We start from the raw sequence: 17,018 nt of genomic DNA, 5'->3' as shown, positions 1-17,018 counted from the left end.
GAATCTTTTTATATGGAAAAGGGAAGGAGGAACAAGAATGGAAAAATGAAGAGAGATAGGAGGAGTGAAAGACACTTTATCCTGATTATGCAGAAAATAAACGTAAGCTATTTCTTTCTAATTCCTTCAGTTTATCTGTCCAGCAGCTTGAGAGATTCCTTGAGAGTAGAGAGGCCACTTCTCAAACAGGAGACCCCAGAGGAGATGGCACTCGGACACACCTGCCACAGGACAGCAGCTGGTAAACATCAGAGCCGTGCTCTCACCTCTCCTGTGGTTTCATTCCTCACCTCTGGTCACATCGACACACGTCGCGCCTCCATCCCACACGCCCTCCCGCCTCCACTCCCGCGCATACTCTGATGCACAGGCAGACGGAGCTCAAAGACCACAGTGAGGGAACACGTGGGCAGATTCCATTAGCAGCCCTGTGCCTGTGACTGCGGCAGCAAAGCTCCCTCCAGAGGTGACATCGACACCTGTCCTCTTCCTGGAGGAAGCCCCGGGGTGGGTGACACTCCCATCAGGCAGGGGGGCAGCCCTCCCATACCCTGTGTGCGGCCCTGACCTGTCTCTAACAAGAGGCCACTGCCAGGCTGGGTCCGTCCAGCATGTGGAATCCTACACACAGTTGGCAGAACACTAGGCCACTAAGTGCCCAGGTCACCCCTTCTGGGAGAGGCGTATGCACTGGAAAGGGCGATGACCCACAGAAATGCAGCGTGTTCTCAGTGTCTGCTTTAGGTACGAATGTAAAACAATTTTTTCCCCTTCTTTCTTTCCTTCCCTGCTTCCTTCCTTCCTTCCTTCCATACTGGAGATTGAACCCAGGGGCACTCTACCAGTGAGCTATGCAGCCTTTTAATATTTTATTTTGAGACAGAGTCTTGCTAAGTTGCTGAGGCTGGCCTCCATCTTGTGATCCTCCATCTTGTGATCCTCCTGTCTTGGCCTCCTGAGTAGCTGGGATTGTAGGGATGTGCTACTGTGCCTGGCAATAGGTTTTTTTTTTTCCCCCTGCAAGAAACAAGTAGAGGTTTTGTGGCGTCTCATCCCCACAGTTTTGTACCTGTCTCAAGCATACTCTATGTGTCGCCACACTCTCTCTTCATAGCCTTTTCACACCAGTGTTCTGCCACCTGTCAAGGTTAGAGGTCTGAAATTCAAGGATTTGGTCTCAGTGTCTGTCTTTCACTCACTGACCTTGCTCCCTCCATTCCCACCTCCTGCGGACCTGGAACCCAGTTTAGCTGTGAAACCAAGGTGACACCTGTTATTCTTGTTACTTATTTTCAGGAGCAGCCTGCCTGGCATAGCTTGGGGCTTACCCTTGTTAAGGACAACACCCATCTGCTGCTCGATTAGATTCCCTCTCTCCCCATCCATCTGGATCCTCAGTCCCTTCTTAGCTGGCCAATGGCTGAGCTGCTTTCCATGGTTCCTGGTTGTCCTTGGAGTAGCTTTTCTAATTACTCAGGTAATAAATCAAAATTTTAAAAACTGGACTGTATCCCTAGCATAATTTGTATGGTATGTGGTGCTTCATGGGTAGATCTGGACTATAAGTCAAAGTGAATGGAATCATTTTGATGATTAGAGAAATAAGCACAAAGAAAAACCATGTGTGTGTGAAGATGACTATAATTTCCCCTCTAATGGAGATATTTTAAGCAGATGCATTTCCTCAATGGATCCAGTCAACCCTGTGATAGCGTTGATACCTTCTCTCCGTGTCCTCAGCCTAGATCCTTCAAGGTATCATTTCTTTCCTTCTCAAAGGACCAGGCAGTAAATACTTCAGGGTCACAGTCCCTATGTTGCAACTTCTCTACCTGCCATTCTGTTAGAAGGAGTCACAGATGGTGTGGAAATCAAAGAGTGTTGACTGTGTTCCAATAAAACTTTATTGGCACAGACAGGTGGCACGTCTGGTGTGGTGGTGCACACCTGTCATCCCAACAACTCAGGAGGCTGAGGCAGGGGCAGCAAGTTCAAGGTTAGTTGGCGACTTAGCAAGATCCTCTCTCAAAATCAAAGAGAAAGAAACAAAAAACCAAAGAGTAAAAGAAATGGCAATGTAGCTCAGTGGTAAGGAGTTTGGTTCAGTCAGCTTTTCCACTGCTGTGACTAAAAGACTATTTTAGGGGAAGAAAAGTTTACTTGGGCTCAGGGTTTCAGAGGTCTCCGTCCACAGACAGCTGTCTCCACCCCTTGGGGTTCGAAGTGAGGCAGAACATGGTGGAAGAGTGTGGCAGAGGGAAGCAGCTCTCATGATGGTCAGGAAGCAGAGAGACTCAGCTAGCCAGATACAAAATATGTACCCCAAAGGCATGCCCCCAATGCCCACCTCCTTCAGCTACACTCTACCTGCCTTCAGTTCATCCCCATTAGGGGGTTAATTCACTGGTTGGGTTAAGGCTCTCATAACCCAGTCATTTCACCGCCTATCGTTCTTGCATTATCTCACATGAGCTTTGGGGGACACCTCACATCCAAACCATTGCAAAGTTCATAGACTCACTATGACAGGTGGAAGACTCACTAAGTTGGCCCTAAGGCTGTAGATTGGGGGCTCCCATCAAAGAGTGTCACTTATGCCTGAAAACTGTCTCCTTGCAACTCCAACCAAAAGTGGTCACAGCTTACCAGACTCAAATGGTTTTGGTCCCCAGTATAAAATGAACTGGGTGACCGACCCCGACGCTGCCAGTCCTTAACCCTGCTCAGAAAGATGCAATCTGCGGGGTCCTTCAACACAGTAGATGGGGAAGCCCAGGATGGCCAAAGGCAGCAGAGTGGGCTGCCATAGCCCGCAAACCTGAGCCTGCACAGTGGACTGTGGGCTGGGGGTGGCAATGGCCTAACTTCTCACTCCCTGCCCCTCATCTTCGTCATCATGACTGAAGCACCCGAGGACGTCCTCCCTCCCTGGCTTTTCGTACTGGCACACTGCTTTGGTGACTGTGTGTGTTTTGCTTCCACCCTGTGCCGAGTCCCGTCCTCCCCTGCGGCTGTGGTCCTGTGCGAGCGCATGGGCCACATCAGGACTAGACTTTTGGAGGCTCTGGGGGCAGGAGAGCGGCAGGAACCTGAACGCTCGCTCCTTTGGAAAGGACTGCTAGCCCCATCTTCCAGGTGGCCTCACAATGACGTTTTATCTCCTCTGTCAGGGTCCTTAGCCTCAGGGTTCTGCTAATCCGCTCGTCATGAGAATGACTCTGATGTATCCTGAAATGACCTGTCCAATAGGCAGTTTGAGAAACTGGGGAAAAGTCAAGAATTTTATGGTTCAAAAAATGTTCCACATAGTTTTACAAATACCTCAAACAAATGAAATAGATATCCACACAATCCATGATGTAAGTTTATGGTACATTTTAACTAATTTCTTCAGTGGCCTAAAGCTGACATTATGCAGTGGCTTCTTTTGGGGGGGTTTGGGATGAATGGGCTTATTTTATTTTTGCCTGGATCACGTGGATTCAGCTATCATTTCCTTTGGGGCGGTTGCACTGTTTGCTGACTGTGTGATGAGAATCAGATTTCACGGGCCACGGCCCCTCATGGCTCTGTTGATGAAGGGCTGGCTGTGCAGAGAGGGTAACTTGACTGACATCCAAGATAGAGCAATCTGGGACAGGCTGGTCAGGGAAGGTGACAAGGTCATGCTGCACTCAAATGGCAGGCTTCAGAGAGAAGCTGCCTCCTGGAGTCCCCAGGTACAATGGCGGTGCCAATACACCCAAGCCGGGCATGCTGGGTCTTCACTGGAATGGGACATTGACAGGACTTCCGGTGGGTAGCATGTGCAGGTGGCAGATTCACAGGTTCAATCACATTTGCAGAGGGCAATGCCTCACGTGGCCTTTTAATGCACAGGAAGATGAAATTACATCTTGGCATCTTTTAAGAGAGAATTCGATAAGTACAATATGAAGATGAAAATCATAACGGCCAAACGAAGGGCTGAATGTACGGCAGGCAAACAAACCTCTTTTCACTATGCCGATTACCTGATGGCGCCCAAATTGGAGCTGTCTGCCGAAATCTTTTCAAAGGAACCAAAAGGACTGCCCATTTTGAACCACTATTGTTTTAATGATTCAGTGGGCACAGCACATCAAATTTTCATGATCACACTTCCTAAAATAGAAGTGTATTCACTTATATTTCAAAGGAATTGCTTTTAGAATCGCAGGGAAAAAAGTTTTCCAGCAGTTGTATCTTTGGATGGTTTCTCCTGTTTATATTCTATCTGAAAATTACGGTTTAGTTAGGCGTATATATAATTTTTGAGGCTATTATAAAAATCTTGGCATTCTAAGAGGAGTGGAATGAATATAATGAAGACAAATAAAATGGATTATTCCTATTAGCATTTTGCATGAGATTTGAGGTATTTTGCCAGTAAACAAAAATGTCCAGGGATGCAGGGGAAACAGCCGCGTTGCAGATTTTCAGTTGTAATCCAGTTCTGCTACTTAAACATTCAGGACCATGTGCAAGCTCTGTGTAGGAGCTGCAGCAAAATCACACCCAATCAAACCTGAAGCCAAATTGGAGTGTGAGGGAGAAACGGCACTCTATCCCACGGAAATGACTCTGGAGACTGGAAATGCCAACCTCACCACCGAAACAAAGAACTGATTCTTAACAAATATAGATGATTATAGATCCATTTGTCACTTAAGAGACAGAATCACTAGAATAGGTCAACTCCACAGGAGAGCACCATTTACAGGCTCCTCCAAAAATACCTGCTCGGTCTTCAAGAGAATAATAATTATTGTTATTTTTGGTGGGTGCTGGGAATCAAACCCAGGGCCTCGCACATGCCAGGCAAATGCTCTACCACTGAGATTTTAAAATTATTAATGGCGCCTTACTGAGAATGAGGACCCATCAGAGATCTAGATGAGGTGACGTCTCTTGCTCTCAATTGCACATGCAACTGAAATGTTCTTTTAATCCCCAAATGGGGGAATGACCACGTCCACGAAGAAAACCTAAGAATGGCAGAATCCAAAGATTCCTTTTTCATGGGCTTTTTCATTCCCAAAAATGTTTCTTAAAGACTTAATTCAAAACCTCCACTTAAAGTCATTTGTTTTGCTTTCTGAAATCAATTTTCTTGGTTCTTTCCAAATGGAAAAAATCAACTAAGAAATGTGATTTGCAATGCTTTCTAGCAAATAATTGGCCTGTTTCTTCCAGCGAGAAGTAAATGCTTTTCTTCCTTTTCTGGAGGGATACTAATTTTTAACAGCGGCTGGCGTCGGAGAACTTGGTTTTAAATCTAGTTCAGTCACAAGTTATGTGGACTTGGCTAGCAGCATAACATTCTCAGCCTCAGTTTCCTTATCCATAAAATTGAGAGTATCAGACACCGTGACGATAAGTCGTCATTTAAGTTCTAAAATGTTCTATTGTCCTTTCAGATTCTGCAGGTACAGCTGTGAAGTAGGCCAGGAAATTGACCCGTAGTCTCCTGTGGGCACAGGTACAACCTCGGAGTGACAAGAATTTCTGAATGAGCCAATGTGGAGGTTTAAAGCAGGCATTTGAAGTAATGTCCTATGTGACAAAATGGCTTGTCAACCAAAGTAGGGGCCACTCCTCAGACACTTCCTAGAATGAGTTAACTCACAGTCATTGATTGCCCCTTGGTAAGTTCATAAGTGACTGAGAGATTCACAGATAAAAATAGGATCAAGTGGCTGGGCATGGTGGCACACAACTGCAATGCCAGCAGCTTGGGAGTCTGAGGCAGGAGGATCTCAAGTTCAAAGCCAGTCTGAGCAAGAGCAAGGTGCTAAGCAACTCATTGAGACCCTGTCTCTAAATAAAATACAAAACAGGGCTGGGGATGTGGCTCAGTGGTCGAGTGCCCCTGAGTTCAATCCCTGGTACCCCACCCACCAACAAAAAGGATAGAAATAACATGCTTGTGACTGTTTTAGTTTGCAAGTGGGTCAAAAGGTTGTAGGAAAGACAAAGAAATGATTTTATTGCAAAACAAGTGACCCAATGACTCAGGCTGAAGTTGCTCATATGACTGCAGAGGTTTGAGAAATTAAACTCAGAACTAAATGTTTAGATAGTCAGTATTTAAATTACCCAGGACCCTGCCCTGCATCCATTCTTCTGGAAATATTTCAAAGGAAAAAAAAATGAAGAGAAACAATCTAAATTAAATTCAGTTCCCTTAAAAGAATATGCTCCAGAAGAACCTGTGCATACCTCACAAACTCACCATTAGCATCCTCGGACTACATCAGGGAACATAAGAATACCCTGAGTAGCTGGGATATCCATCCAGGAGCCGTTTAAATGACACCTGGTACAGCGTTGTGCATACACTAGGTGCTTACTGATGCCTTCAGATACCATCAGTTGGTTGAACCTGAGGTCCATGGTCTCCCCTAGTAACTTGTATCTGCAGAGAAGTAATCTTATACTCACATAAAATAAACTCAGTTAGCTCAAAGTCCACTATTCTTTTTAGGGATTTTCCAGCTATGGTACCGCTAGTTTTTTCCTTGAAACAGAAGCAATGCTCATTTTTTTTTTTTCCCTCTACATGAGGGAGTTTTGATTTCCATCAATCAATCACTTTACTAAACTGGACCTCAGGAGCAAATTCACTTGATACCCATGCAATGGCCCCCGGACAGACTCTTCTGGCAATCCACATGATCTGCTTCCACTAAGAGTAACCATGTGCCGTGTTCCAACCGCCAATGTGGAAAGTCGCTTAATCAAGGCTCTTCTACTTGTTATGGTCTCTTTCATATGACTGCATGAACCATTCAGTAAAGAAGACCCACGGCAACTGTAGGGGCAGTGAGGTGTGAAGACACTTCCTGTCCACTGAATATTCCGTGTGCTCCACTACGTTTTCTAGTCTCTCTGGCAGTTAGATTGGGGCCATGAGCCCCGTTCTGGTGACTGGACCCTGAGAAATGACGTGCACGCCTCTCACCCCATCTTCCCTGGCTACCCACATGTGAGAGCCACGTGTCCCAGAAGTTCACAATGACAACATAATGAGAGAGGGCCACCAGGTCCACATTAGGCTTAAAGAAACCTGTATGCCACCTGGATTTCGGATTTGCCTTTTAGGGCGGTTACTTATCCTAAGAAGGGTCTAGTATAATATGGCATTCAAATTCACAATGGGGGGAAGGAACTAGCCCTCATCAGCGACTGCAATTGGGAGAATGACTCACTCAGTTCTCTGGATGACCTTGGGTGGGAGGTGCATCTTACCGATGTGCAAAGTCAGGCTCCACAGGAGCCTCGTTGGTAATGGCAGACAGCTTGCAAGTCCAAGTCCAACTCCAAAGGTTTTTGACAGTTCTTCCTACTAGACCTCTCAGACCTTAGTGTGCACCAGTGTTACGTTTGTTAAAATGCATAATTTGGTCCCATCTTCAGTGTCTGATTCTTGGTCTAGGGTGGGCCTGAGAATCTGCATTTCTAGCAAGTTCCCAGGGAACACTGATGGTACTGACCCAAGTACCACGCTGGATGAACCACTGGTCCCCATGCTGTGTGGCTACAAGAGACTTGAGAACCAAGGCCAAAAAGCAGGGCTTCAGATCTTCCTGTTTATCACGGAGTGTTACTGAAGGGCAGTAAAAAGTCCAAAGTGGAAGAAAACCTCCTGTTCCCTCTTGGTTCTGCACCTATCTTTCTCCCTTGAAGACATCTGCTTGAGCCACTGAGTTTGAATTCCACCATCTCACAGGATACCTACCGAACCACAGGGACCTGGAGGGAGATTCGGCTCACCGTAACAACTTTAAAGGCAGCCAACATTTTTCTCAGTAGGTTTGTCAGGAAATAGGAAAGCCCCAGATTTAGAAGACATGCTCCTCTTTGTCACTGATGATCTCTAAGATGATGAACTGAGCTTCTTCACCATCAAGTGCAAGTCCCAACAGCAGCAGCCTTGTCATGTTTCAGCGAAGGTCATTCGATGAGGTACGGATGGGAAAGGATTTTATCAACAGCAGAGGGACTGTCATCCCAAGAGACTGTCTCTAAGTGCGGACAGGCGGATTCTTTCACTACCACAGAGCACATGAACCATAGCGTTCCTTTCTGCCACATGTTAAGATAAATAATAAATAAGAATGTTACAGATAATGATAAGGCGAAAATCACCGAGAACCAGGAGGCTGTGAGCATTAGGAGAGTCTTTGAAGTCTCCCCTTCTAATTTCAGAGAAGCCCCTGAAAATATGACCGTAACAGAAGTCCAAGGATTTGTCCCTCCCCTGTGTAGTCTAGAGTTCAACATGGCTCTTCACCCAAAAAATGAAAATATGAAATGCTATGAGTAAAACGAGTCATTTAAAAAAAGCTATGAAAGACAAAACAAAAGATCCACAATCCCCAATGGATGGCCACTTTCTTTTTTGAAAACTCTTCCCCAGTTTTAAACACGGAGACGGATTCTGTTCCCACGGGGTAAGAGGCAGCACTTCGTCCGCCATGCTGACCGTATCATTGAAATAAAAAAGCTCCCGAGCAGCTGGGAGCCACCAATGCCAACGGTGGAAACACTCGGAAGATGTGGCCTTGTTCCTTGATGTCCTGGGTGGCGCCTGCAGACCACGAGTCCTCTCCTCCCGAGACGGACACACAGGCGCGCACACACACGCAGTCAGGGCTCAGGACCCCCATCCCCACGGCAGGACGTCAAGAGTCGGGCCTCGACTGCGTTCTTCACAGCTGCAGAGAGGACAGGAGGCTGCAGACGTGCCTGCACAGGTTTCACGGGGGCGAGGTTCTGGCCACTACCTGTCCCTCTCCGTGACCTCATTCGTCACCTGCCTGTGTAAACACAAGACTGGGGCAGCTTCTTAAGGGGTGGTGAGGATGAGCGGTGAGAAGAAGAGAGGCAGGAGGTGACACTTTCCGAAAGAGGGACCTCATCCGATCCACCCCTGGGAGCTCCGTGATTATCCGAGGCTTCGGGAAGTTTCCTACATCAACCCTGCCCAGCACTTTCCCATTAGGCGACTGGTACCTTTTCATTGGAGGCATCAGAATCCCTGGAAGAAGTCTCCCCAACCTGGCAGATACCAGTGTCCTCTTTCCACTCCTCTTGTCCCTCTAAGCTGCGTCCCATTTCACAGCCAAAATAATAATGGTGACCACAATGACGGGGGATGACGATGACGATGGGGGACAGACTGGAAGGACCAAGTGTCTGAGGAAGCTACTCTAAAACTTTTACCCGAGTCTCTTTTCCTCCCTTCCCTCTTCAGGTGGTGAAGTCACAGTGATGTGTATCCAGGGACACTAAGTCAGCCCGAGCTGAATTGAATTCATAGAGCCTTTGATTGGTATTCCTATTTTTAGAAAGTGTTTTCGCAGCAGAACAAATTACCCAGCCCGGGGAGACGCCAGCTCACACTTGGCTTCCGTCCTCAGATTCTGGGGGGAGTTGCTGCCTGCCACCTCGGAGCTAGGTGCTGGCATCCATCTTCCCAAGCCACAAACACCACGCAAGCCACATTTGGAGTCACCATATTTTATTGCCTGTGCTATGAACCTAAAAAACAGGTTTCAATTTTCTCCCCGAACGTTGCATTATGATTTAAAGCAGCACATGATCCTCTGTACATATTATTTTCTATGTCACTAGAGTAATGACAGTGTATACTACTTAGGGACATAAAACACACATTTAGGAGACTTTTTTTTTCTTTCTAGAATTACTATTAAATCCTGAGTGAAAGAGAGTTATCAGGCTAGGTTTCACAAGGGCGAGGTTCTGGCCATTATCTGTCCACCTTCATGACCTCATTCGTCACCCGCCTGTGTAAACACAAGACTGGGGCAACTTCTTAAGTGGTGGTGAGGATGAGCCGTGAGGAAGAGGAGAGGCAGGAAGTGCCACTTTTTGAAGGAGGGACCTCATCCGATCTACCCCTGGGAGCTCCGCGATTTTCCGTGGCTTTGGGACAGATTCCCACATCAACCCTGCCAGGTTCATTCACCCCATCTCCTGAGTCCCAAGCTGGGGAGAGCCAAGGAGAAGGTAACCGTGGAGCCATGTCAATCAAAGACTCCATCCAACACGCTTCGTGTGCACTGAGAACCGCCCTCAGGCGCAGCGAGCTGGACCAGATTCTGTTTTAGGAGTAAGGTGTACTGTTTTCAAGATCAATCCAGACACATAAGCACTCTCAAAATAATCTGGATCCTACAGATGTTAATTTCAAATTGCCACAGATACACCCATGGGCATGCTCACATTTATACTCCAAAATGCAGAATATTCCTGTCTCACAGTCTCACTAACGTGGGCTGTGCATTCACAGAGACTCATCAACACACTGTAAATAGGATGAACCATGGTTACCAGGTCTGAGATTGAAACCATGGGGCTCAGGCCTGAGCGGGGGGCCCTGGGCTAAATTAAGTCTATAAAAACATTGTTTGATGTAATTGCTATGGTTTGGATAAGTGTCCCCAGGGGCTCGGGTGTTAAAGACTAGTCTGCAGCCCAAGGAACGATTGGAAGGTGGTGGAACTTTTAAGAGGTGGAGTCTAGTGGGAGGCCTTTAGGTCACTGGGGGTGTACACTTAGAGAGACTGTGGGATGTGGGCCTCTTCTCTCTTTTTGCTTCCTGGATGCCGTGAGATGAGCAGCTCTGCTTGACCTCATCCTCCCTTCCATGATGTGCTGCCTCACACAGGCCTGATGGCAATGGGTTTAATAAAGCATAGTCTAAAACCTCCAAAATGTGAGCCAAAATAAACCTTTCTTCTTTATAAGCTGATTATCTCAGGCATTTTGTTATAGCAATGGAAAGCTGACTAACGCAATAATATTTTTTAAAAATTGGAATTCTCATTTTAAAAATTCAGACATTTTTCAGAAGAGCTGACAAATTGGTCCTTCGTTTCTTCAAAACAATAAGTGGGGGAGGGTTGAAGTTGAATAGTGATGTCTCCTTTTATATAGGGGTTTTCATCTCACTTCAGCTCACTGCATTCACCATTTATAATCTTCTTACTGCCTGCTTCACTTTTATGCCATGTCTGTCAGTCCCCTATGCATTTAAGGTCCTGGTCCTTTACCTTGGTAGCCCTACTTTATGTTTATCCAAGAATTACAGGTTGAATTCTGTCTCCCACAAATTTATATGTTGAGATCATAAACCCCAGTACCACAAAATATGGAGGTAGGGTCTTTACAGTGCTAATCAAGTTAAAATGAGGACATTATGGGGGGCTCTAATTCAATATAAATGTTGTCCTTATTAGAAGGGGCAATGTGGACCCAAGATACCAACATGGGAGTCTGCTACGTGGAACCAAAGGCAGAGATTGGGGTGATGCACATACAATGCCAAGCATGCCAAAGATTTCCAGCAAACCAGCAGCAGGGGAGAGGGGCATTGAACAGATTCTCTCCCGTAGTCTCCAGAAGCCACCGACCCTACCAACACCTGGATCTTAGACTTCCAAGCCAGCTCCACAATGGGCTCTGCTGGGGTGACCGACTACCCCGAGGTCTCTTCATTTCCACTGACTACATGGACATAGGAGTGGAAAGTCCTGCTCACACAGCCATGAAAGTGGCCCTCAGACCAGTGGACTCAAAGTGTTTTGAGAATTCCACCATAAAAAGGTAAGCATGTGCCACTTCTTTGTTTATAAGAGAGAGACAAGCAGTACTGCCTTGATGTACCAGATTACAAAGAATGATAGAGACCGGCCTTAAATAGAAATTCGACGCCTTTCATTCTCAGGAGACAGCCCTGTTCCTTCTCTGTGCTATCCTGGAGTGTGTATACATAAGGCGCAGAAGCAGTGCATATCCTCCTGGTCGCCTTCACATCTCTAATGCAGTCCACACCTCTCCAACAGTGACTGTATGAAATAGGTATTTGTTATTAAAAAACCCAAGTGACCTCCTGATAGAGATTTAGGAGAATCTGTCCAATAACATCAACAAGCAAATATTTTTGAAAGAGCAAAAATTCTTGCATTTTGATGTCAAAACTCTGCCTTAACACTGGAAGGTTATGCAGAAGCTGTCATTTTTCTTGGTGTTTCTGTCCCCTCTCCTACCTTGGGATTCTTGGTGGAATGCTATGATTTTTTTTTTCTCTTTTCTTATGCCATTAGAACTGTCAGGCTGAAGTTGTGATTCCTGTCTTGCTTCCTCCATGAGGACGCAGACTCAGCTCATGCTTTGCAAAGAGCTGAAGATTTCTGTACCTTGCTGCTGCCGCACAGGGTCAAAGAACACCACAATCTGGTCACTTCAGAAATGCAAACCCTACAACAGACATCTACATTCTCTGAGTTACTTTTTGTACTAATGAAGCACACATTTGCACATGGTGCTCAGATGACCTAGCCTAAGATCCAAGAAGGGCAAAGAGCTTCTAGAAGCCAAGCTGCTGATTCCAGAACAGCTCTGGTCCCTGGTCCCTGGCTCTCTCCCTTCCCCTTCAATCCGCCCTGGGTTTGGGATGGGCGTCAGCTGCTGGAAGCACAGAGCGGAGACCTCATTCTAAATGGAATCACCCATAAAACTCTTTGGATGTGAATCAAAAATGACTCTGAGGTGGGATTTGACCTCTTCACCTGATTCACTGCACTCCACCCAACCTCAGCCGCTATGCACTTGGACATGTCCTTAGTCGTGGCTCCTGTAATCTGGCTGCAGCTGCCGAAGTTCTGACCACAGGAAAGGAACTCCAGCCCAAAGAGTGAACATAGATGGTACGGATTCAGAGCAGGGAGGCCAACTCAGCGCTTGGAACACCCCGAGCGGCCTTCCCAGCCCTGACTTTCTCTCCCCAGTTGGCACGTCTTCTGCTACCCACCACAAAGAAAGAAAGCTGGGAATGGAGCCCTACTGTTGGTAAGCCTTCAGAGGATTTTATGAATTCCAAGCAGTCTTTCTGCTTTAAAAGAGGGAGGGTTGAGAGGGTGTTGATTTACAGGAAAAAGTTTTGAAGACAGAGAAAGTTTTGCGGTCATGGATGGGTCTGTATATCTGCCGCCTCTGGGTTTGTGGCCATGCCTGCCGGCCGGTCGTGGTAATAACATGTGGATCTGTGTTTAGGCTCGAGAGGCTGGGGGCTGCGTCTCTTTGGAGTATGCTCTGGAACAATGCCCCTTTCCACTCTGTCGGTCAACACCAGGTGGAAGGGCCTACGGAGGACAAGCGTGTGGCCAACCTCCCACGTCTGCTCTGTCGCCCACCTCTCTCCTGCTCTCTCTCTCCACCCGTGAAGCTACGCTGGGCATCCAGACGTGCTGGCATCTCACTCCGATTGCTGAGAAGTCTTCCATTTGCCTCTCATACGCCTGGGGCTTTGCATGTACTGCAGCGAAAGCAGGAGATGCGAGTGGAGGGAAGGGACCATAATAAATGATGCCCACTCTTAACAGTGGAGCTGAGCTCCGGTAAGAGGGGCTGGGTCAACGGCCCGCCCCTTCTCTTCCCCCTACCCCCTAAGGATAGCTCCATTTGCATTTTGTGCAAACTTGAATAAGCTGGGTCAGGAAGCAGCCCAGGACCATACCAGCCACCCGTCCCACCCAGAATAGGATCTGGTCGTAGGCCGCCTGGGAGAAGAGAGCTGGAGGCCAGGACCACTGTCTGCTCACACTCTGAAGCCACGGGAGGAGGGGTGAGGCGTCAGCAGCTGCAGGAGGAAGAGAACAAGACCAAAAGGTGGGCCTTCATGAGAATTCCAGTTCAACGGGAGGAAGAACGTGTAGCAATCCGGCTCTGATCATGGGTTGGGCTTCCTGTAACTATCACTGAGGTATCAAGAGAGATCTGGACTTCCACATCACGGTCATGTGACTGCATTCAAAGACTGAAAGTGTGTGTGAGTGTATGTGTGTGTGTGTGTGTGTATGTGTGTGTGTGTGTGTGCGTTTAGTGCAGCAGGTGGTTAGGTATTTTTATTTTTGGCCTCTAAATACCACGTGACACACGGCCGAATCATCCAAAGACGTGGACCATCTTACCCAGCCAGGATCAGCACCATGCCATCCTCCAGGAGGAAACCAGGTTCATGAAGGGGCAACACAGGGAATCGGAGGAGGGAAGAACACTAGCACCTCTGCCTACATGACCTCCGCCTGTGCCACTTTCCTCACTTGTACAGAGTGACAATGACAATGACAACTGACGGTCAGAGGAGGGAGGGAAAGGACAGCAGATCACTGAGAGCTTGCGACGGGCCAGGCACTGTTTAGACGCTTCTGTGAACGTGTTGTTTCCACAATGCACAGTCTTACAGTCGTAGGCACAAAGGGTACATGACCCACTCAGGGCTATGCGGTCAGCAAGAGGGAGAGTCAAGGTCAGACTCTGGTAGACTTCTGCACAGTTCATCCAAACACCCAGCACAGTGCCTGGTACAAAGCAAACGTTCCGCGTGTTAACCGTTACGTAGAGAGGCAAGGTAACGGAGTGGCGGTTAAGAGGGAGAGCTCTGGAGTTGGTCTGCTGACAGCAAGCAGGGTCACTAAAGTGCCTGGTGTTCTCCTCTGTAAATTGGGCATGCAAATGTCTAACTCCAGGGGAGGCTCAAAGATTAAATGATTTAATACAGGAAGAACGTTTAGAAGAATACCCGGCAGATAAGAAGTTCTCAGCAAATGTTACCTAAAGCCACATAAACACAACCTAGATTGCAAGCACACACATAGGTGTTTATGACATTCATATGATGAAAGCTATGTCCACAGTCTTTAATGTCCTTACATAAAGAGAATCACTCAGGAAGAGTCCAGAGGAGGAAGGAGGCATCACTACCAGCCATGTGGCACTACAGCAGAGTCTGCTTGTTTGATTGTTTCATGTTTAGCAAACCATGACTCTTATGAAATTTCCAATACTTAGCTGCAATAAAAGAGGGACAATAAAAGCACCCCTGGGGACAAAATGGGAGGCTTTCCATTGACTTTTTAAAGCAGGAAGTTATTAAGAGGCACAAGGACTGCATTGGTGACTGAGACTACATGCTTCTGCAAAAGTCCGTGTAGCCCCAGAGTCCTGCTGCAGAGGGCAGAAGGTGTTGCTGCCTTACCTGGTGAGCTTGGTGCCGATCTGCTGCCTCAGCTCCAGCCTCTCCTCATCTGTCTGCCTGGGGAGGATGTTCTTTTCTTCCAGTTCTCGCTTGGAGGGCCTGTTGCTGAGTTTGATGGCTAAGGAGTCCTTCCTGCAGACCTTCATGGCCAGGGAGCCTGCAGGAGGGAGAAGTGAGTCAATTCAGGGGGCCATTCGGTCAGCCAAAGTCAGTTAGAAAGACAGGAAGGGCACGACCCCTGGGAGGCCCGGGGCCTCAGCTCTCGGGGTTCCTGCCCTCACCACGCTCTGCACCTAGCACTGTGGCTGAGCGTGGTGAGCCATAGGGGCCTGGGACTGGATCTCTGCCCTCCGGAAACGCCCAGCAGGAAGGCCACAGAGGAGGAGAGGGGACAGAGGCCGCTAGTAACTAGGGCAAGATTCACAGAGGAGTTACTGACATGGGAGGGAGGGTGAATCCCACTAGGCAGCTGGCACTGGGGTGATGTGTAAGCCAGGAGCTTCCGGCAGGCAGAAGGGTCAGCTACCCTGCACTGGGGCTGTGAAGAAAGACAAGTGGGGTGGACAATGTGGGACTTCTGCGGGATCAGGGTGGAGGTGAGGACAGCAAACTGGCAATACTCTGGCAGTTTTTTTCTTTTTAACACATGGGTTCCTGAGCAGCCAGGGTAAGGCTTCCTTAAATCTGGGCTAAATCTGTGGTTCTGAACCCAGTTTGAATTTGCTTCCCAGGGGACATCTGGCAAAGTCGAGAATGTTGGGGCGGTGGCAGGAAAGCTGCTAATCATTCTCCAGGGCAGAGTCCTCCACCACAAGGTACGATCTGGTCCCAACGGCCAGGAGGGCAAGGTGAGAAACCCTGTGTATAAAGCTGACCATTCTCTGGACACCACAAGGCAAACAGGCTGAGCAGCTGCTTCTGTTCATAGATCACTGGGGTCTTTGGCTATCTCTGGATGGTCCCCTCTGTGACATGACTTGGATCATTTCATAGCTCATCAGGTCTCTTACCCAGTCTCAAATGAAGCTAGCTAATTAACAAGCTAGAGAAATAGTACTAGCAAGTTCCTCTAAGCTGCTGAGGGTCTCTCTAAGTTGCTGAGGCTGGCCTCACACTTGCGATCCTTCTGCTTCAGCTTCCCAAGTCACTGGGATCACAGGTGTGCACCACCATGCCTGAGAAGCTTGCGGATTCTTTTGGATTTTATGTACTAGTGCTTTTCTTTTTTCTTCCTCCACTGGTTTAGTTTTCAAGGGATTTGGAATCAAATCCCAGGATCTGAGCAAATTCCTTCCTATCATTTTCTAATCTGTAAAATGGGGGCCAATAGTATCTAGGCTCTAAAGCTGTTGTGAAGTGTCCACAAGAGGATGCAATCTTAGCAAGGTTTCAGGCACACAGTACCTATTCAGTAAATGTTTACTAGTATCACAAATTCACGTATTAAAAAGTTGGCCAAATGACAAGATTGTACCCACATCACTGAAATTTATTATTCATGGCCAGAGCAATAGACTTTGGGATCCTGCTTTTCCTGTTTCTCCTCTTGTCTCTTAGCATACTTGAAGGTCTTAAAGGACAGGTTTAAATTTGGACCTTTAAGGTTGCTGAGGTTTGGTTACACAGGTATCTATCTGCTGCATCCACCATGGTAAGTATTTGTGTCTTTTCTAGGTGGGAACAGACTTCGAAGCCTTCCCCTTTCGCTCTGAGGGAAGGGTGGCATCTCAGGGATGCACCAAGAAACCCATCTGAAGAGGCAGGAGGTGGCGGCGTGGTGTTGCGATATTTAGAGATACCATGGCACCTGGAGGCCCTGTGTCCCCTCCTGTTACTGCTGAAGCAAAGGAGGCCCCCTGAGGCTAACTGAGCTCCCTATGGTCAGGGTCAGTGAACAGCAGACCAGATTAGCCCCAGGACGGCCGGGCAGTTG

At 47.6% G+C, this 17,018-nt stretch overlaps 1 protein-coding gene across 7 annotated transcripts in view; it reads right to left on the bottom strand.

The window, feature by feature from the left end:
* Phactr1 (phosphatase and actin regulator 1) overlaps window positions 1–17,018 on the bottom strand; it is a 501,682-nt gene that overhangs the window by 27,554 nt on the left and 457,110 nt on the right. For all 7 annotated transcript variants that reach the window (XM_047557907.1, XM_047557912.1, XM_047557911.1 and 4 more), the window contains one exon: window positions 15,086–15,242. In XM_047557907.1, coding sequence (XP_047413863.1) covers window positions 15,086–15,242 — 157 coding nt within the window. The remainder of the gene's footprint in view (window positions 1–15,085; window positions 15,243–17,018) is intronic.

The sequence above is a fragment of the Sciurus carolinensis genome, chromosome 7, assembly GCF_902686445.1.
Source record: "Sciurus carolinensis chromosome 7, mSciCar1.2, whole genome shotgun sequence".
Taxonomy (NCBI): domain Eukaryota; kingdom Metazoa; phylum Chordata; class Mammalia; order Rodentia; family Sciuridae; genus Sciurus; species Sciurus carolinensis.
Note: the sequence above shows the minus strand (reverse complement) of the source record. Positions and strands in the feature narration are given on the sequence as shown.